Source organism: Dermacentor andersoni, chromosome 3, assembly GCF_023375885.2.
Source record: "Dermacentor andersoni chromosome 3, qqDerAnde1_hic_scaffold, whole genome shotgun sequence".
Classification (NCBI taxonomy): Eukaryota; Metazoa; Arthropoda; class Arachnida; order Ixodida; family Ixodidae; genus Dermacentor; species Dermacentor andersoni.
Genome location: NC_092816.1, coordinates 156,890,666 through 156,913,195, shown reverse-complemented (window position 1 = coordinate 156,913,195; position 22,530 = coordinate 156,890,666). Strand labels below are relative to the sequence as shown.

General features: G+C 48.5%; 1 protein-coding gene across 1 annotated transcript in view; it reads right to left on the bottom strand.

Moving 5' to 3' along the window:
- Positions 1-5,071: 5,071 nt before the first annotated feature.
- LOC126524570 (ras-related protein Rab-36-like) overlaps positions 5,072-22,530 on the bottom strand; it is an 84,640-nt gene continuing 67,181 nt past the window's right edge. Inside the window, exons 5-9 of the mRNA XM_050172875.3 lie at positions 22,155-22,219; positions 21,501-21,637; positions 20,637-20,727; positions 15,543-15,662; positions 5,072-7,575 (exon numbers count right to left, since the gene is read on the bottom strand). Coding sequence (XP_050028832.1) covers positions 7,499-7,575; positions 15,543-15,662; positions 20,637-20,727; positions 21,501-21,637; positions 22,155-22,219 — 490 coding nt within the window. The 3' untranslated portion in view covers positions 5,072-7,498. The remainder of the gene's footprint in view (positions 7,576-15,542; positions 15,663-20,636; positions 20,728-21,500; positions 21,638-22,154; positions 22,220-22,530) is intronic.

The window sequence follows — 22,530 nt, the reverse complement described above, 5'->3', positions numbered from 1 at the left end:
TGCATACGTATTGTTTGACACTGAAAATCACTTTCGTTTTTTGCATTTCCTTTTTGACTGGGTGGATAGCTATATTCTTGACGAAATCATGCAAACGCAGATGACGCCTGGTTTTTTTAGTAGTTTGTACGCAACCGATGACCGCGGGTTGTCGTTGCAGTGGTAGCAATGTTGTGGAGTCGACCCGAAACGCGCAGGAGTCGTTAAGACGCGTTCGAACGGACTCCCAGGAAGCCTGCCGCTGATTGATATTATCACATCGATAACAAAGCTGAGGTGATTCGAGCGCTCCCACATTCCCTAGTTTACTAAATAAATAATAGATAAAAGGCTTTGAGGCTCAAATATATACATTTTAGCAATCGCCCGGTGCCCTCGTCAAGATCGCTCGCTTCCACCGAAGCTTAGGCCTAGCGTACCCGCCCCGTCCGTCTACATGCTATATATCGCTCAGGAATCAACAAATCTAACAAGGTTAAATCACTCTATATTTCACCTTTCGCATCGGTGTTCTCAAATAAACATTTTTTCGTGTCCACAGTGTCACCACGAGAAGCGATGAGCGCCGATGTGACAGATTATAAGCATACGTGTACGTGCTGTCACCGAAGGCTGCCAGCAATAGCCTATACGCTTCTCTGACGAAGATATGCGACTAGACAGACGTGTCGATTGAGACGGATCGTTGAAGAAAGAAAATGTTGCATATCCCTTGCGGGAAGAACAAGAAAATGCTATCAAAATTGACAGTAACAGCCCATACAGCGTCCGGGGTTCTGCTGTTCATTTAGGACTTTTTTCGAGGTTAAAATATCAATCGCAAAAGAAAATCAGTGTCGTGGCACTTCCAAGCATACTACTCAATACGGACAACAACGTTTTCTGTCTGACACAGGCATAATAAGATTTAGTTGCGGGGCGATGGCGCATCTGCAATGTCTGTGCGAGGCGCATCTGCGAAACTAAAACGGCGCCCGAGTCTTGACATGGCAAGTTATTTACACTCTGCCACGTGCTGGCGCGGGTTAGCGGTAAAGTATTGGGCATCGGATCGGTAGGTCACAGACAGAATCTTGGTGACGACATTTTTACTTTTTTTATTGCACCAAAACGCTCTCTACTTCTTCCTGTATGCAAAAAAAAATTATATATGCGATGCCCAAGCACTGCGTGTTTTACGCGCTAGAGCTCCTTTTCGCACCAGCACCGAGCGCCTCCCAGTACGCCGCGCCTTCCCATTGCCCCGGCATCCAGCGCGCGACACTGCGCCCATAATCCGGCGTGGCACTGGACACGGGATACATGGTTTTGAAATAGGTATATATTAGTAACCTCTACCAATCTCTATTATAACGTTATCATTCACTGTCGCTATCAATAATTTCTCATTCTTTAATCTGTCTTCATATGGCGTGATGACACTTCGGCGGACACTCCGGCGGTCAGGGCTGCTGACACAAACTTCACCATCAGCCTAGAAAGGCCTTCGCCTAAAAAAATTTCACAAACAGGATGCCGCCAGCTGACTCAATAAACAGGGCACTGGAGATCGCTGGGAGACGCCTTCGTCCTACAGCGGACAAACACGCCGTACGTTTGATTATTCGTCATGCACCGGAGCTTTGGAAACACGGGCCTTTAAGTGACATGGAAACATGTGAATGCTATCGCATGTTGGCACCCGTAACACAGCGGCGGGCACGGACCAAATCACGAATTCGATGATCAGAAACCTGAGCGACAAGTCTATCTCCGCGCTCACGGCCTTTCTCAACCAACACTGGGAACAAGGTACGGTACCGGCGATGTGGAAACACGCACGAATAATCATGATCCCTAAACCGGGCAAGAAATTGGCAATTGAAAACCTCAGATCTATATCGCTCACGTCCTGCCTCGGCGAGGTGTACGAAAAAATTATAAACACGAGACTACAGAGACACTTGGAAGATAACAAACACCTGCCGGACACCATGTTCGGTTTCCGCGCAGGCCTGTCCACGCAAGATGTGCTACTTCAAATCAAGGAAGAAGTCCTCAGCAACGTTTCCCGAAGCGGCGAACATGTCATCCTAGCAATCGACATCAAAGGGGCTTTCGACAACGTCAGCCACCAAGGAATCCTAGAAGGGCTGGACAACACCAACTGCGGCGAGCGAACGTACAAGTATGTTCAGAGCTTCCTGAGCCACCGCACGGCGGAGCTGAAGATGGGAGAGATCCAGACTCCAGTGTACCACCCTCCCAACAAGGGCAACCACAAGGTGCTGTTATCTCTCCCACGCTGTTCAACGTCGCCATGATCGGTCTCGCAAGCAAACTGCTTGTTTGCAGCAGGTCTTCGGCACGCAATCTACGCAGACGATATAACGCTCTGGACCACAACAGGGTCCCTCGTTGAAAAAGAAGAACGCCTGCAAACTGCAGCAAATCTCATACAAGATTACGTCAGCCAACGGGGTCTACAATGCTCCCCCGACAAATCTGAGCTCCTACGAATCTGGCGAGGCCGGGGTAACCACACAGTCCCCAGTCCCAACAAGAAGACTCGAGGTACGCCTCAACGGGGGCCTCATACCAGAGAAGCCATTGCTAAGAGTGCTGGGCATGTGCCTGCAGTCCAACCAGCGGGCCACACACACCCTTACACTCCTTAAAACCAGTGTCAAGGCGATATCACGCATGATCTCCCGCGTAACATCCAAGAACAGAGGCATGAAGGAAAGGGATACCCTCCGACTGGTCAGTAGCCTGGTGGTGAGCAGAATCACGTACAGCCTGCCTTACTACCACCTCACACAGTCCGAGACAAAGCAGGCCGACACACTTTTGAGGATGGCTTTGAAGACCGCTCTCCGCCTGCCGATGAGTACATCGACTGAAAAATTATTGGCCCTAGGGTTGCACAACACCCTCAGCGAACTGACAGAAGCCCATTACATCTCGCAACAACAGAGACTTGCGCGGACCCGCACGGGCCGGCAGGTCCTACAAACCTTGGGGTTCCCAGCAATAACAACACGAACCCAAGAAACCTGCTTGATACCTCGTCACGTCCAGGACAGGTTTCACGTTGCCCCGATACCACGCAACATGGACCCTACCTACACTCCGGCAGGAGGAGAGCAAGGGCCCAGTACATGGAGAAAGTGTTCAGGTTCAGTACAACGGCCCGTTTTACGGACGCCGCCATGTATGGGACGAACAACAAGGGCGCAGTTGCAGTGGCATGCGACCACCGAGGCCACGTTACCTCTGCGGCATCGACCCGCCGTGCACGATTACGGAAGCCGAAGAGCTGGCCATAGCGTTAGCCATCCGCGAGGGCCTACACGCAAACCAACCATTGACGATCCTCACGGATTCCCAGCAGGCCTGCCGCAACTTCCTACAGGGTAGAATTGGAAGACCTGCTGCACAAGTCCTAGCCGGAATACTCAAGGAGGACTCTGAGGACTTCACCACCCAAACCATCAGCTGGATACCGGGCCACACTGGCGTCACGGGCAACCTGCAAGCCGACAGAGCAGCTCGAGGATTCGTACATAACCGAGCACTCATCACGCCGGCTGCAGAAGATCTGGACCCTGTCGACCTCGAGTATTCAGCCATCGTGAACTACCACAGAGGGCGTCGCTTGCGATATCCACTGCCCCATCGAAACCTAAAGACAGAAGATGCCGCTGCCTGGCGTAGGCTCCAGACAGGCACTTACACGAACCTACACATATTGCATCGGATACACCCCACAGCCTACAGGGACGAATGCCTATGGTGTGGGGCCACACCAACCCTATACCACATTACGTGGGAGTGCACACTACACAACATAGAACACCCAGACACTAACACAACGAGGGAGCAATGGGAGGCACTGCTGTCCAGCTCGGCCCTCGACGACCAGCTCAAGCTGATTAAGAGAGCTGAGAAGATGGCAAGAGCCAGCGGAGCCCTGGACTAAGGGCCCCGACCATTGGCGGTTTTTCTGATTATTCTTTTAATGAAGTTTATCTATCTATCACGTTTTCAATACTGCCGATATTCTCCTTGCAAACTGTACTCACAAGGTCTGCTCCATACAGTGCATCCCGCCATTGGGATAATACAGTAGAGCTTCACTATAGCGGAGTCCCACAGCGGGTGCTCGTGAGGCGGCAACTTGTGCAGGCGCAGACTGTATCAAATGTCTCCCAAAGAAACGCAGCAACGATCCCTGCATCGCAGCCCCGAACCAGCCGCATGACCAGGCTGTAGGAATGGACAGCCGGACGCCGACGTCGGTGCAGCTGCAGCCATATATATTCACAGTCAACATCCCATGGCAATGGAGAGAAAGCTACGAAGGCATAGCGCGCAACCACAGGCGCTCCTGAAAAAATGTACCGCATTCCCATTCGTGCTAGACGATGCTTCGTAAGATAAAGGTATAGACATGTTGTTTACAACAGCAAAATAAGATAATTACCCACAGTGAGAGTTAAATTTGACCTATCTTTTTCTGCTTTTGATTCTCTTCCGACGTTTCAGCAAATGCGAAACCGTTGCACGTGCAAGATACCCTTATTCCAGTATCTGTTCCAGGAAACCGAAAGCTATGTGAAACCCTACCGGACTACTTGGTGCTGTAACACGTGTGCAGAAGCTCCGCCCCCGGTATATCTTTCCGTTCATTTCCACAGATAGTGTTCCGAGTGTATGGGAACAAACGTCCGGTATAGCAGAGAGTAACGGCCATGTCCCCAGTAGTGAAGCACTGGATAATACTCGTATCTCGTATATAGATATAGAGAAGCACTTACAAATCCTCGGTAGATTTCGGGCAGCGGCAACTCAGACTAACAGATTAGAAGGGTATGATGACCTGCCCCATATATAGCGTCGCTCTCTTTGATGTATCGTTCGCTAGGTGATGCATAAATCTGCGAAGCGTTATTTTTGCTTTGTTTTCCTTTGCTGTATTTGCGCATACAGCATGTCCCTCTCCAGGGGTCATCTACGCCTCAGTTACAGCATGGTCGCTCCAGTGGTCGACAACTTCAACGCGCTGATGAACAGACACACTACGCTTGCATGGGTCATTTGCTGCTTTAATTGCGTCATGAAAAAGCGCGCCATGCACACGTGACACATTTCAATACAAAAACTTCAATGGAAATCTACACAGTATGCTTTTTTTTTTACGAACACAACATTCTCAACAATTCAGCTTCTTTCACTCAAAGCACAGAATGTCATGAAAACAACACAAAAATACGACACGAAAAACAACAAAATGCGCTACTATGACATCTCTCAACCGACGTTCTTTGGTGCAATGCACGGGAAGCCATGGCAAGGGAGCTTCGCATAACTCCTGTCGAAACTCGTGACTAGACAGGAACGCGTGTGCGGCGTCAGTGTCCGACAATATTACTTACGTTTAAATTTATTAAAGCATTCGCACGCAATAGAACGAGCACTTGAACATTGACACAGACCCTTTTTTGCATACATTCCCAGCCTCTGTCTGCCATGCAGTGAAGCTCTTGTACTCTCAAGGCACACTAAACAACGCCGAGAAGCTCACCGGGCTTGAATCAGCTGCTCTTGTAAAGGTGCCCTGTCACACTGTGGCTAGGTTCACGTGAACCCAATAAAGTAGTGTCGAGTCGGCTTGTCTCCCCGTAAACCGGCGGTCGGGTCGAACTATAGCGGCGGGGCAAGTTTGACCTACCTTCCTGCAACGAGTAGGTTTACTCGCACAATGCGCTTGGGAAATGTATGTGAACGCGGTAGGGTCGGGTTGGATCAACTAGAGTTGTGACTCGATCCGCACGCGTCGAGTCGACATGAACAAAGCTAGTGCAAGGCTGCAGCGACAGCGAGCTTAACTTGGTGAAAATTGCAGGCTTCCATACTTTCCGTGAAGAGGCTTTATCGCGATTTTTGAGACGCTGCCGAGCACCCACACAGTGCAGTATAACATTTGCAAACTATCTTACCTTTCTCTAAAGCGTAGCTTACTCCCGTCAAGACCTTACGCGCGCGTTTCTTTCTTCTTCCTTGAAAAGTGTCTCAACTTTACAATAGGTCTCACGCGCGAATTGTTTGACTGCTGCTTTACTAGAGCACCAAACCGTCCTTCGAAAATAACGAATCGGAAATGTTACGAGAGCTCAATGCCCCGCTCAAGGCGGATGTGAGACCTACGACAACGGGTCGCGACGATTATGATTCCGCGCTGACGATGCCAGCGATAGCCGTGGTCCTTGCTTCACATTTTGCAAACAGCTGCTCGCTTCACTCAAGCTAAACTCGACAACTGGCTTTCTTCCCGCCATTCTCAGGGCGACCGCTTCGAATCAGTACCCACTGCATATAGCAGAAGGACATTGCACGCTTCGAGCTGTGACGTCACGGCTGAAGGCCTGCAACACATACGCGTCATGGCCCTGGCTTTCAATTATGGCGTCGCACACGGACTGTGCATGCTTCTTGCTGCTGTACGACCTTGTAGCCTTAATGTTAGAAAGTTATTGCATGCCAGTAGAGCGGCACATCCAGGGCACGTAGCACCACCGCACATAACCAGTGTGGAGTACGCATGGCAGCACAACCGGTACACATTGAGTAGCGGGACATCACAGTCTGCACGCTCTATGACGTATTCATTAACCATTACCGATCGAGCTTTCCGGTGCGATGCTATGGGTATCACCTCTATTAGAAACGCTCTAGGGGAAGGTCACACATTAATTTCAATCACCCGAGCTGGGTTAATATTGCGATTCTGTTGCAGTGCTTTTCCTTTTCGCATTTCGACAATAGCGCAAGCAGCGCTCGACCCATGTTATCGCCGCGGTCGGCCGGCGTTGCATTAAGGGGGAAGGAATATAATCCGTCAAGGAGAAATCCTACACTATACCGGCTCTGGTATTTACCTTGCACTGAAAATCGCAGTACACCAGTGCCACCTGCCTCGGAATGCATCCACCGCGTCGAGGAATTACAACTACTACTCCGCGCCGAGCAGGAGAACGTCTCAGCAATAGAGTCAACTAGGTGAGTCGCTAGCACTCCCCATCGATCGCTTTAGGGTCATCCTCCGCAAAACGAAAAAAAAAACATACCTTGGCAAAGCCGTTCCCGTTCTTCCGGACGGCCATCGTTCAGTGTTTTTTTACGTGTGTGTGTGTGTGATAAACAGGGTCAGCAACATAGCCACTCGGGCAAAGACAACACCAGTGTCCATAACACTTCCAGTCATACACAGGAAGGCCCGCTTCCAGACCGGAAAGTCTCATGAGGCGGTGACGGCTCGCCGACCGTTCCGTATGCCACCGTGCCACGCGACCACTGTTCCGCGACGCTCTCGCCTTTTTTTTTTTTTTTTTTTGACGAGATCACAGTGCACAGTGGCTGCAGCCTTCGCCGGGGCACACACGCGTGGTTTTTCGACTGCGTCAAGAAGTATGTCGACTGCGCGGCAAGAGCGATCGATGGGCCCGCGTGGCAGCCTTCACTTCGTGGCGCACTTCTGGCCACCGGAGCACTTGGGCGCCTTGATCTTCTTGCCGTTTTTCCGCTTCCGCAACCCTGCACGAATCGGCGAGAGAGTGATCAGCGGCGCGATTTCCCGAACACCCAACGAAACTTCGCAAAAAGAGAGAGACAGCCACCGGCACGGTATACTTTAGCTTCGGGAGAGACAGAAAGAGACAGAAAAAAGTTTATTTTTTTCATACAACGGGGCACTTTCCTCGCAAGATGGAGCCCTCAGTCGAGGACCCCATTGGTTTGAGCGACTGCGCGCGCCCGCTGCATCAGCCGTCGCTGCTCCTGTGGTTATGAGCGGGTCAGCGCAGTCTCCCAGGAGGAAAATCCACGGAAGGTGAAAAAAATTGTAAGGCACCCCGGAGGCTGTGGACATTTCCAGGTGTAGCAATATACTGCAGGTTTTGCTCGATAGAAAGGACAGCGTCAGTGAAATAGTGTAATGTGAAAGAGCTGAGGGCGATGCGCGGAGTTCAATTAGTTTTTTAGTGGTCGCAACGGCGACGGGTTATTCGAGTTCTCGGTTAAGGATGAGATGTGGTGGAGCGAAATGTCTCCTGTCGTGTCTGTGACGCAGCATTCCAGTGCAGCTAGTGCAGTGGTTTTGTTGGCGCGTATAATAAAAATCATCAGTCTAATAAACGATGGTATGTGAAAAACCGTAAGCATTACGGTTTCCCTTGCGCTTTTCGTCGAAAGGACTGCTTCACTGCTGGATGATATTTCGCCTAAGAAACGCATACGGCGCTTTCTTTCGGGAAGGTGACGCCAGAAGGTCTACATAAGATAACGCTCAATTACGGCGCGGTCACGTGTTCAAAGACAGCGTCGCCTTGAAATATTTATTATGTTTACTTGTAATGATGATAGTCGCATGAAGCGCATTCATTATCCCTTGTTTGCTACCTAGACGATTAAAAATAATAACAGTTCAATGAACTGAGTACTATGTACACGACACATTCTTCAAAAGAGATTTATTAGCTTTATTTACTGATGGCATATAGATAGACGAGGAAACCAACATTCCTGTTTCAATATTTTATACGATTAGGTTATTTAGTCTACCTTCGCTGAGGGGAAGAATGCATTGTTTTTGAGCTAGGCATTTCCCGGAAAATGTGTGTCACACTTCGTCGTTTGCTCTGTATGCAAGTCCGCGGTGCACTGCGGTTCCACAACAATCGCAAAACAGCAGTCAGGCTTGCTTTATGTATCAATGACATTGATAGAACAAATACAGTGATATTTCAAGACTTAGCTGAAAGAGGCAACCATACAAAGTTTAGCACGAGACATACCGCAAGGAACTAGTGCCAACTAATGAAAATAAGACAGTGCAGTTGGCAACGGTGTTGCTACGCGTTTAAATCGTTGTTTCGCAAATGAGTTTCACTTAAATGCAGAAGAAACTCGCAGACATACGCTCCACACATGATGCGCGCTTCTTTTATCTGAACGCATAAATAGCATGTACTTGCAGTAAACTACGAGGCTAAATGTTTTCATTTTCCGTGACAAACTAGAGGGTGAAAAACTAACAACAGGAAGTTTTCTGGAGTCAAGAGTATGCTGCCGGCACATTATGGAGAAAAGCTGGGTCATCTTCTCATACATCTTTTCATGTCAAGATGTAACTCTTATCGAGGTAGGCGTGCACAGCATTGTATCTTCAGAACAGATTTATCAGCTTCTTTTACTAGATTGCATATAAATAGACATGAAAATCAACATTCCTGTTTCAATATTTTATATGATTACGCAATTCAGTGTACCTTGGCTGACGGGAAGAATGCATAGTTTTTGGGCTAGGCGTTTCCCGGAAAAGATGTGTCACACTTGGCCGTTTCCTCTGTACTTGCAAATGGTCGTTAAATAAAAAGATCGCTTTTGCAAACACTAATGAAAGCTTCGCATGAACCGATTCCCACAACGAATGTCATCTGCAACTTCTTTTAATAGGATTTGCATCTTTGGCTTAATTCAGCGACTTTGTGCCTATCTATGTAGCCTTTTAGAGCGCAGATCTTAGGCGCCCGTTCCTCCGTCGGCATCCTGCCTCGTAACCGAGCGAACGAGCACAGCGAAAGATGAGAACGAACGCGAAGACCAGCGGGAGATAAAAGATGGGGCTAGCGAAGAGAGCGCGAAGAGGAAAGCGGGGGAGGAGAGTATGGCGAAAGCGTTAGAAGGAAAGCGTAGCGCCGCGCACGAAGGGCTTTGGGGCGGCGATGGCTACGATAGGGCGCCAGAGCAGCGCACGTCGTCTGCAAGGAGGCAAAGCGCTGCATGAGCGGAGGTCTGTCTGCGGCGGCTGCTCTGAATCGCGCTCACGCGTCGCGATTAGAGTGGCAGTCGCGCCACGCTTCGCTTCGTTTGCAACGTGACGCACGAGATAGACTGTCCGCGCCAGCCAATATATCCAGAAATGAAAACACGTATACAGATACAGCTGCGCTCCAATATCGCATTATGAAGTATCGTAAAGGTCAGTGAATTTTTACGTCACTCTTCAATTTTAAAGTAATTTTAAAAACTTTTTCGGCCCTGGACAAAATCGAAACTGCCTAAAACGGTTTCCTCAAGCACAGCAGCCCGACGCTTTAGAGCTGCGCCATGAACGACGGCAAGCAGCGAGGGAAGGTGCAAGCTCGGAAGCAACGCAAAAGGAAGGGGAACTTCGTGCACGCGCCGTTGGATGGCGCAGCATGTCCGGAGAAAAACGCGAGAGAGGAGCCAGGTTGCAACGCACGGTTCCTGCATGACACAATTTGACAGTGGCAATACCGTGTGTCGCTAAGTGGCTTAAACGCTGATCGTATTAACGTCGACAGTCATCGTGAGATATGTTCTGTTATTTTCCCGATGTGCCAGTAGAGTTTTACGCATTGTCTCGCCACACATTCCCACTTGGCGCATGTAAAAGACTACCACTTTTGTTATTTTAGGAAGAATACGTATATCACGTGAGTTTTCGCTAACTGTATTAAATACATCGACATTCACGTGAATCATCTGTGTAAAACTGTATGATTGTTGGGTCGGGTATAGTTAAGCGCAAATGCCACGTTGTATGCTCTGGACTGTGTCGACTGACGGGCAGTGCCGTTCAAGCGAAATCCATGGCTTTGACAAGCCGACATTTAAGCACAATGAATCTGTCAGTAACAACGCGTTATTATGACAACTCGGTATTCGCAAAACTTGTCGGGCCCAATTGCCTTTTCTTCCTGGCAAGCTATATAGTGCCAGCAAGGGCCGCCCAAACGCTTATGGGAAATGTGCGTATGCGCCTGTATTGCTTTCCTTTGTAGCAATTGCTACGATTGAGCGGATGCCTAATTTTCCCTTTATTAATTACTTCTCTCCACCTTGCGGGTTCCCGCAGAACTATTACGTCAAACTCCTGCCTTCGCTTCGAGTTGTTGATAGGTTCGACTTCGCCCTGCCATCTGCCAGCCACCTGCTTAGCTCAAATGGTAGAGCGGCTGCCCCAGAAAAGCGGTGCTCCCGGGTTCGAGTCCTGGACAAGGACGAATCTTTCTTCAACTGCGAAACCTTTCTGTCGAGGAAATTTTTTTTTTTTTTAGCAATTGGTATACGTTTGGGTGGATGTCTCATTTCCCCTTTATTAATTGCTTCTCTGCACCTTGCGGATTTCCGCAGAACTACTACGTTAAAGCTGTTGGCTGGCCGCCTTAGCTAATGTATTTTAGACATAAAGATTGGCTGAGACGTTCCTTTACAAAGAGTTCCTTTTGTGAATATCGACCCCACCTTTCGTGGCGGAAGAGGGCGAGAAAACGCGAATACAAAAACGCTTTCACAGCAGCGAAAAAAAAAAAAAAATTTACTTGCCATCCCGGCCCTGCGAAAGTGCATGGATGTCCAGCGAAGCTGTAGAGAACCACCACTATACTGCTGAGGGGGGTTATGCTATGCTTTATTGCTTTAGAGTAATTATAGCGATGGGAGTAATGGCAATTTTGACAGCACGCCGCCGCCCATAGCAGTGCTGTAACAACATTGAAATCAGCTGCTTGACTAGTTATTTTATATACCAAAGGCTAGGGACCTCATTCCCCGCGTCGCTTGCTGCCGTCGGCGGGACAGCTTGCACAATAGTACTATTAACCGGGAAACGTATGGGCGGGGAGCGCTACGTCCTTCGCATTGTTGTGATAAGCGCCTTATCATCAATTACGCGGTTAGGATGACTATATTGTGCTTGTTCTTTATTGAAACTTATGCTGTTCTGCGTGTTGCATGCGTGATTCCAAAGAGTGTATATGCACTGGTCGCTTCACTTTGCCGACTGCTTGAAGCCTCTGCCTTACGGCGGTACGAGCCACTGCCCCTGGCGCCGCACTGCCACCAGGATCGGTCCACATTTTTTCTGATGGACGCGGACATGAAAAGTGCCGACTAACGAGAGGCTAACAACTCATCTGTAAAAGAGAGACAGCAAAGGTCACCGGGGAATTGTTATCACTGCAAGTTCTTCCTATTAAGCGCGGGGTTTGAGTTTGTTCAAATGCCTAAAATACATCGTGGCCCTTATTCGTGGGAATTTTTGCGGCAGAACTGCTGGCAAGAGCACGTTCCAGCTAATCGTGATGCTGAGCGTTTTATTAGCGAAGGCGGTCGGCCAGTGGCAAATTGTTCTTACGAGCGAATCGCTTTGTCAGTTCGCACCAGCTATCACTCTGTCAGGGCCGTGGACGCAGGCTTCAAACGACCAATCAGGCAATCGGACTTGAGTTTTCGACCATAGGCTCGCTGCGCTTTTTCTAGAGCCCGTGATCAATGCAAACTATTCTTTCCTGTCTCTACTTCCCTTTCCCCAATACAAGGTAGCAAATTGAGATAACTATTTCAACTCTATGTCCTTTTACAGGGAAGCTGTTAAGGGCTATCCCCCCCCCCCCCAGTATCGTGTCCGTGTGTGGACACAATACGTGGGCCGATCCCGAAGATAGCGCAATGCCGGGCCAACCCGCGGCAGAGGTGACGCAGGCGTTAAGCACTCCCCATCATCATCATCATCATCATCATCATCATCATCATCATCAGCCTGATTACGCCCACTGCAGGGCAAAGGCCTCTCCCATACTTCTCCAACTACCCCGGTCATGTACTAATTGTGGCCATGTTGACCCTCCAAACTTCCTAATCTCATCTGCCCACCTAACTTTCTGTCGCCCCCTGCTACGCTTCCCTTCCCTCGGAATCCAGTGCGTAACCCTTAATGACCATCGGTTATCTTCCCTCCTCATTACATGTCCTGCCCATGCCCATTTCTTTTTCTTGATTTCAACTAAGATGTCATTAACGCGCGTTTGTTCCCTCACCCAATCTGCTCTTTTCTTATCCCTTAACGTTACACCTATCATTCTTCTTTCCATAGCTCGTTGCGTCGTCCTCAATTTAAGTAGAACCCTTTTCGTAAGCCTCCAGGTTTCTGCCCCGTACGTGAGTACTGGTAAGACACAGCTGTTATACACTTTTCTCTTGAGGGATAATGGCAACCTGCTGTTCATAATCTGCGAATGCCTGCCAAACGCACCCCAGCCCATTCTTATTCTTCTGATTATTTCACTCTCATGATCTGGATCAGCAGTCACTACCTGTCCTAAGTAGATGTATTCTCTTACCACTTCCAGTGCCTCGCTACCTATCGTAAACTGCTGTTCCCTTCCGAGACTGTTAAACATTACTTTAGTTTTCTGCAGATTCATTTTTAGTCCCACCCTTCTGCTCTGCCTCTCCAGATCAGTGAGCATGCATTGCAATTGGTCCCCTGAGTTACTAAGCAAGGCAATATCATCAGCGAAGCGCAAGTTACTGAGGTATTCTCCTTTTACTCTTATCCCCAATTCTTCCCAATCCAGGTCTCTGAATACCTCCTGTAAACACGCTGTGAATAGCATTGGAGAGATCGTATCTCCCTGCCTGACGCCTTTCATTATTGGGATTTTGTTGCTTTCTTTATGGAGGAGTACAGTGGCTGTGGAGCCGCTATAGATATCTTTCAGTATTTTTACATACGGCTCGTCTACACCCTGATTCCGTAATGCCGCCATGACTGCTGAGGTTTCGACTGAATCAAACGCTTTCTCGTAATCAATGAAAGCTATATATAATGGTTGGTTATATTCCGCACATTTCTCTATCACCTGATTGATAGTGTGAATATGATCTAATGTTGAGTAGCTTTTACGGAATCCTGCCTGGTCCTTTGGTTGACGGAAGTCGAAGGTGTTCCGGATTCTATTTGCAATTACCTTAGTAAATACTTTGTAGGCAACGGACAGTAAGCTGATCGGTCTACAATTTTTCAAGTCTTTGGCGTCGCCTTTCTTATGGATTAGGATTATGTTAGCGTTCTTCCAAGATTCCGGTACGCTCGAGGTCTTGAGGCATTGTGTATATAGGGTGGCCAGTTTTTCTAGAACAATCTGCCCACCATCCTTCAGCAAATCTGCTGTTACCTGATCCTCCCCAGCTGCCTTACCCCTTTGCATAGCTCCCAAGGCTTTCTTTACTTCTTCCGGTGTTACTTCTGGGATATCGAATTCCTCTAGATTATTCTCTCTTCCATTATCATTGTGGGCGCCACTCGTACTGTATAAATCTCTATAGAACTCCTCAGTCACTTGAACTATCTCATCCATATTAGTAATTATATTGCCGGCTTTGTCTCTTAACGCACACATCTGATTCTTGCCAATTCCTAGTTTCTTCTTCACTGCTTTTAGGCTTTCTCCGTTCCTGAGAGCTTGTTCAATTCTATCCATGTTATACTTCCTTATGTCAGCTGTCTTACGCTTGTTGATTAACTTCGAAAGTTCTGCCAGTTCTATTCTAGCTGTAGGGTTAGAGGCTTTCATATATTGGCGTTTCTTGATCAGATCTTTCGTCTCTTGCGATAGCTTACTGGTATCCTGTCTAACGGAGTTACCACCGACTTCTATTGCACACTCCTTAATGATGCCCACAAGATTGTCGTTCATTGCTTCAACACTAAGGTCCTCTTCGTGACTTAAAGCCGAATACCTGTTCTGTAGCTTGATCTGGAATTCCTCTATTTTCCCTCTTAGCGCTAACTCATTGATCGGCTTCTTATGTACCAGTTTCCTCCGTTCCCTCCTCAGGTCTAGGCTAATTCGAGTTCTTACCATCCTGTGGTCACTGCAGCGCACCTTACCGAGCACGTCCACATCTTGTATGATGCCAGGGTTAGCGCAGAGTATGAAATCTATTTCATTTCTAGTCTCGCCGTTCGGGCTCCTCCATGTCCACTTTCGGTTATTCCGCTTGCGGAAGAAGGTATTCATTATCCTCATATTATTCTGTTCTGCAAACTCTACTAATAACTCCCCCCTGCTATTCCTAGTGCCTATGCCATATTCCCCCACTGCCTTGTCTCCAGCATGCTTCTTGCCTACCTTGGCATTGAAATCGCCCATCAGTATAGTGTATTTTGTTTTCACTCTACCCATCGCCGATTCCACGTCTTCATAGAAGCTTTCGACTTCCTGGTCATCATGACTGGATGTAGGGGCGTAGACCTGTACAACCTTCATTTTGTACCTCTTATTAAGTTTCACAACAAGACATGCCACCCACTCCCCATACGTGCACCGAAACCGAAGACAGTGCAATAATGGGCCCACCCGCGGCAAAGGTGCAGTTTGCCGTTAAGGGGCCTACATACACAGCTTCGCCGGTCATCCTTCCCACAGTAGAAGGGCGCTCAGTCTTCTTTCATTCATATTTCTCTCTCGCCCAGCCTTTTAGTGGAAAGGCGCCGATAACGCTAATGTAGGGATAATTCTGCATAGCTATAATCACAAACTTAGCCAGAGCTTCTTGTCAGTTGGATCGCGCTGTGCTATCGAAACTCGCATACCAACTCCCGCAGTATTCGATGCGAGAGAATAGCAGCCCGCGGTGGTCGTGTATAGAGGAAGGCCAAGAGTGCGCTTGTCACGCGCACGCGCACTCACGGACGAAGTTGTTGCTGACAGCCTTTTCCGGCGACTGCTGCCTCTCCTGGAGCTCCCTGGTCAGGCACTGGACGAAAGCCAGGGCGGCCACCCGGAAGAACAACTGCTGCACGTTCTCGCCTGCGCCATGAGAGAGAAGAAACTAAATGAATACGGATCAAGCGTAGTCAAACAAGGAATCTTGCCGTAGCTAACTAAGGTTGGTTGCTTCAGCATTCTTGGGCTAGTTAGTTGAGCACGGCCAGCGCTGGTAGCGCATGCTTTCACGTTTCTCTATCTCCGTCCTGAGCCGCAGGCTGAAGAAAAAGCAGAGAAGCACGACCTTCGCCGACTACAGGTTTGTATATGCTTGCATATCCAGCTCTCATTAGGGTCATTCTTTCTCTCTCGCCTACCTGATTTGTGTTGCACCTGTCGAAATTCTGCCGTCAGGAAGCAAGGAAGGCTGACGAGCAGAGTTTGACTTCCTCTCCAGAGCTTTCTAGTGATTGCAATGCAACACGAGGCCGACCTTACAAGACAGATCCAGCTGCAGTCACTCGTGTGGTGGCTTCGTTCGCAAGGTTACATGCCTACCCGGTTCTCGCGCATGGAACAGAGAAGACAGCTCGAGCAACGACGATGGTGACCACAGTGAGTAGTACACATCGAATGATTCGGTTTCAAACGCGCCGTGCAAAGACACCTTGTAAATTGAAGCAACAAAAACACCACCCTCGTAGTGATTCAGATCACTGTGGCTGTCGGCTGAGAGCAAGGTCGCCGGTTCAATGACCGGCTACGGAGAACGTATTCCTATGGGCGCGCTATGCGAATGCACTGGTACATCGAGCTACTGTAGCAGTTCACACTAAAGAACCCCAGGTGGTCAAAGTGAATCCTGGAATTTTCATTACGGCGTCTGTCATGGAACTTTTCTTGCTATGAACGTTAAGTCCAACAAACCGATCATACGCATGTAGGTGCCAGATATAAAGTTGACGTCCTCTTTTAAGGCAAAATTACCTTAAACGTATTTCCTCCCGCGTTCGTAGAAAGCCTTCTGTATGTGCCATTACACACAGAAAAATAAACGGCGGATTGTATTTAAGGCATTGCATGCATGACTCCGTTTATCCGCGTCCAAAGTGCACGTGGGCCAATCTGGCAGTTGCATCAGTATATATATGTAAGGGGCATCACGCATGCCAAAATCCATCTGAGCTGTCGCATCTGGTAGCTAGTTGCAGACAGTGCAGGTGTTACGCTGTGTTTTACGAAACTGAGGTAGGTTTAACAAACAGTGAGCAGCTCACGCGAAAAGGCCTCTTAGATTAGAAAAAGAGCAGGTGGACGTGTCCGTCATGCTTCTGTCCTGCTGCCTGATCAGGCATTTTCTTTTATCGATGGTTAGCAAACGATCACGTGCGGGTTTAAGTTTCAGGTTTCGATGCAAATAACTGTCGGTTAACTATAGCTTTTATTCGTTACTCCTGCTTTGCTGCGCATGCGCCATCAAATATATTTAGCGCCCCAGATAACGTTAGCCAAGTTGTTCAACGAGAAAAAAAAAGGGTTTGAAAAACAAGGTGCCATATACGATTCTAAGACCTAGGGTATTTCGCTTGGCAGACTTCTTACAGCTGAACACCGTAGGTCTGATAATTTGACCTTGGACCATGTTTTTTTTATTAATTTTTCCTTTGAACAGCTTGGCTAACATTAGCTGGGACACTCAGTATATGAACACATGTGAAGTTTGTTTTGTAAATTATTCAGTTGCGAGTGAACGCCTCCTGTCGTTTCTCTGCCTTTCGTCTTTTTTGTAGCGCGTTAAGTGTTCCCAAGATAACTGCCAACCAAATGTACATCTTGTTGAATCAACTAAAACAATGAGACGGAACACTTGGACACGTTGCTAGGCTAATGGACATCTTTTTTCGTAGGGATGAGGATGAGGCACTTTCGGGGGTGTCGCGCACTTCTCATCAGTGTAATGTCAAAAAAGAAACTTAAGCCAACACCTGTACAGCTTCCTTTCCGTTATGCACATCTCCATCAGCTTTAGGACTGACCACCCAACGGCATCGAGGTGTGCGGAAATAGCTGCTCTTAGCGCTGCCCTTCGTTTCGTCAATCGGGAACCTCCTGGACAATGGTCAACCTTCAGTGACTCAAAGGCAGCCCTACAATCTGTGCTATCAGCTCTGCGTCGCGGGCCATTCGAACAGCTCGTATTCGATATTATATGCCTACTGCGTACATCACATGAGAAAGGACAGCACGTAACGTTTCAGTGGCTGCCAAGTCACTGCGGCGTCATAGGAAACGAAGATGCCGATAATGCCGCTCGGGCAGCTCTTGAAGACATACAGGAAGAGGCCATACCACTTTCACGGTCCAACGCAGCAATAAGACTTCGAGTGCTTGCACAGGAGATCGCGCTCTCTCTATGGTGCACACCAAGCAGCCAGACCAACCGGAGCAATCGTCAATACGGCCTGCCCTTTTTGATGCATCTCTGTATGCCAACTGGACTCCGCCGAAGAGAGGCCACTCTGCTTTATCGCTTATGGCTAGGGGTGGCCTTCACGAAATCATACTCATCTCGCATTGGAATCGCCGACAACGCTTTCTGCAATGCCTGTCTTTGCAAGGAGACGCTAGAACACGTTCTGTGCGACTGTCCTGAATAAAATGTTCAGAGACAGTCCCTGGCGTCCGTTCTAGCGCACCTTGACAATAGACCATTGTCAGTCGCAACTATTTTCACATATCGCCGACAGAAGACATCGCAGCTGAAGGCGACGAAGGGACTACTTTGGTTTTTGAAAGAGACGGGCTTGAACTAGCGGCTGTGACAGTGATGTCAAGTACCGCGCAAGAGTGACGGACTGTAACTGACGATGTGTGTGCTGTGTTATGTGCTCTCTTTCTCCTCCCGATCTTTCATCCCCCCCATCCTGCTCCCATGTGTAGGGTAGCAAACTTGACTGGTTAATCTCCCCGCCTTTCCTTCTCCACTTTTTCCTTCCTTCCTTCCTTCCTTCCTTCTGGCGTACGTTCACGCGCCTTTCTTTAGATCAGCAAAAGTCGTCACCGCACAGCAATCAATCACAGTCATATTTCGAGATATAACGTTTAAGAGCATTCGAATTGCATAGGAGCTCAGAAAGTTCCGTTGAACCTATAAACCTTCGCTAACGACAGCTCGGGAGCGAAATAAAACAGACATGGAACAAACAGGCAGGATGTGTGTTTGCAGTGGTCGCCGTGGGATCCTGTTTTCAGGCAAAGCGTAGTGCAGCGTCAGCGATGCTCGCTGCAATGTTTCTTCGCCGGATCACGGCTTGGAATAAACGCACGCGGCACAAATGCCGCATCGTAAGCTCCCAGTAATATTTCCGGCATGACAGACAATCACAAACAGTTTGGGAATTCACTGTGACGAGGCGTTGACGCGCACAGCTGACGCGACTTCGCCCAGTTCGAAGCCCGGGCGGCCATCTTCTCCGACGGCGGGGTCACCGGCCGTCCGGCGAATGACGTCGGTCCAGAGTGCGCGCCCATTGGTGGATGCCCGTGTGCATCCGCCTCGGAGGAGTAAACGCCCCCTTTTTTCTAAAGTTGTATTCGACTATAGATTATTATGGTGCGTCTTTATGCGGTTCTGTCTTGAGAGACTTCACACGCACACCATACCAGCGCTCGAACTAGGCTGCTTAGTTCGGTCGAGAGAGAGAGAGAGAATAAACCTTATACAAAAGAGCACGCGAGCGTATAGTGAGCTCCTCCGCTCTGCAGTGGGTGGTACCCTCACTCCAGGAGTCCAGCGGCCTTAGCTGCCCTTCTGGCTCGGTTGACCAGGTTGAGCTAGTTCGTCGAGTCAGATATGGACAGCGCTGCCTCCCATTACCGTGTGGTGGGATGTGTTATGGGTGTGAGCTGTGGTGTGCTTGCGAAAGCCCATACCATGTATTAAAGCGTTGCGCATTGATCGCAGTGTGGGCGTTTATAAGACAGCACAGGGTGTTTGGCGTGGTAAAGACTCAAGTTAGGATATGTGCTTGTTTAGAGTTTCCGCCATACTACTGCTCTTTCGTGAGAGCATTATGAGGTGGTGGTACTGTTCTTTGTGAAAGGCTATGGTGTTGTAGGTATAGTATAGTATAGTATAGTATAGTATAGTATAGTATAGTATAGTATAGTATAGTATAGTATAGTATAGTATAGTGTAGGGATATTATAGTGTTTGTATAGTGTTGTAGGAGGTTTGAGCGCAGTGCAGTGCACCATTAGCCTGAAATTACATCGCTTTACTGCGGGAGAAAAAACGCTTCGTTTCACTTGAAAAAAAATATATAAACCAGAACCTAACAATCCTAGCTCTGTAACTATGCGATATCATACTTAGCATACTCAGCAGACTGATTTAGACAACTTCTAGTGCGCGCATCACTGATGACCTTGAATAGTCTCGTTTTTCAGAGTGATCTCTCTCTCTACCTCATATCTCTTACAAACTTGCGATTCCGTGTACACCGGCACCCACGTGCGTCCTCACACATTAACACACTTCAACTTCTCTGTTAGATACCTCCAAAGTGGGTGAAGTCCGCCTATAATGCTATGGCAATAGAAATCGATAGAACTCGCCATCCATCTCGTAAATGTCAGCCAAATGCCTGACTGCGACCGAGCTAGTTTTGGATGCCTTTGCTCACTCTCAAAGACCCCAATGCTCGCATGCACGATGGCGAATAAACATTCGGCTAGGGTTGTGAAGCAGAAGCTCGTCCTTTTTTTTTTTCTGGTCGCTTTATCGGGGTTGTTGGCGACAGAATATTTTCAAACATGAATGCCGGCGTCTAGGCAACCACTTTTTTTTTTTCTTACGTCTCGAAGCCGACATTTCACGAGTGTCGACGTTTCACGTGCGAAAGACGAAATTATTATTGGCATTTCAATTAAATTGTGCTATATTTTGACGTCCCGAAACCGCACAGCGGTTTACGAGGGACGCTGTAAACTGGATGGCTTCGGAACATTCTTTTGATCCCCTGGGGTTCCTTTCTTCACTCAATGTTTCCGGCTAAAGAAAGAAAAAACACTCACCTGTCTTTGCGGACACCGACCAGTACTCGGCGTCAAGCCTGCGCGCGATCTTGGTGGCGTCCGCTTCCATGCCGTCCAGACAGCCATCGTTCTGGGGACAGAGAAAGGAATTGCGGAACTGGATTAGCGCAAGCGACGATGTATGCGGGACTTCTCTCGTTCTGACTGTCATGAAAAGAAGAAAAGATGGAGAATCAGATGCCCTGAAACAAATCATATAATTCGTGTGCAACAGCATCGGCCACTCTCGTTCTTCTGATTGACCTTCACTTCGTCGTACGCTGTAGCATAAAACGCTCGCCGCCTGCTTGCACGGCCGTACTGTAGCAGTTTGAAACGCTGTAAAAAACAGTGATAGCTGCGGCTCTTGGAAGGACAAGTCTTCTACGGCGGATAGGACGCGAGATCATATCCCGCCTTTCCTCATTTATAGCAGAAAGATCAGTGATTCGGTACGGAGCATTCGGAAAATGAAGCGCAAGCGACAGCGGTGGGCTCCGTAATAACCTTTGATTCATATTTTACGTGATGTTCATATACGCTCACGCACGAAATCGTGATTTAGCGAAAGGGACACACACTGCAATCAGTTGTGAGTAGCAGCGTCACATCCTGACTCGGGAGCCAAATTCACAAAACTCTATTTTTGTAAAGGCTATTTTTCATTGACCACGTGTCCAGCATCATGACTGGTTCAATTTTCCATTTCGAATAATTCTAAGGTAAAAGCTTTTTCTGACTACGGCCCCAGATGCTTGAGGTGCTACCTCAACAGGAATCTCCTTCCCCCCCTCCCTATCTCTCTCTCCTCTCTCTTAGCAACCACTACACCGACTTCGAATGGTGGCTGCGTGTTCAGCGTACCAGGAGGTCCTTCTTGGTGCCCACGAGGAATCGCAGGGGCTCGTGTCCGGTCCCAGTGCTCTCCAGGGTCTCCTCCAGCCACTGGGGCGTGTTGTACAGGCTAGCCGCCAGGGACAGGTCGAACACCAAGATCACCACTGCGAGGCATACACGCGTGGCAGAAGCAACGTACAGGTTAAGCGAAATCCACTGCGTTCGTTTAGCTTGCAATAACCGTTGTAGCTAAAGGCACTGAAAAAAAAAAAAGTTGCGGAGAAATCTCCGCACAGTGTGGGCTGTTCCGCTTGCTTCTTGTGTGTTGTAATTTTTAGCGCGGTTATGCAACGGTCACGCAAAGCCAAAGAAAACCCGATCTCCCACTCTTCTGCACCAATCGGTTTTCCCGAATAAATGAGGCTGTCACAAGCTGCAAGTAAACACATGTCAGTTAACAGCTGACCAACCTCTGGCGAAGTTGAGCTTTCTAGTTTGGAAGTTTATTCAACAGCAAACATACAGTCTGAATCATATAACACAAATCTTAAGGCAGAACGCCGTAAAAGTGGCATGAAGGGAGAGCAGTTTCAAGCTGCGTCCCATCAGGGGACCTGCTACCTGCCAATAGACGAGCAAGATAGTTAACCTAGTTACCCCGAAGTAATGTACGGTACGCACCCTGAGCTCCTCGGTAGTACGCTGAAGTGATGCTCCTGAAACGCTCCTGGCCCGCCGTGTCCCAGCTTCGTGCAAAGGGTGAGAAGGTGGAAATTGAGAACGATGCGGAAGAGGGAAAGGAACGACAAATCTGAGTACCGCGGTTTGCTGGCAAAGGCCGTGACATTAAGCGTCAACACTGCCTACTCAGCTGCTTAGAGGTAAGTAGTCTGATACTACGAGAAAGAAAAAACGACAAAAGCACGATATTAAGCAATCTGGCCCAAAAAAAGGCAAATTGAAAATGGAGTGTTATCATAGCGCTGCTATATACTGGCCGCCTGTCAGCCTTGAATGCACCTGAAACTTGCCAGTGCACGCGTGGTTAGGATAAGCT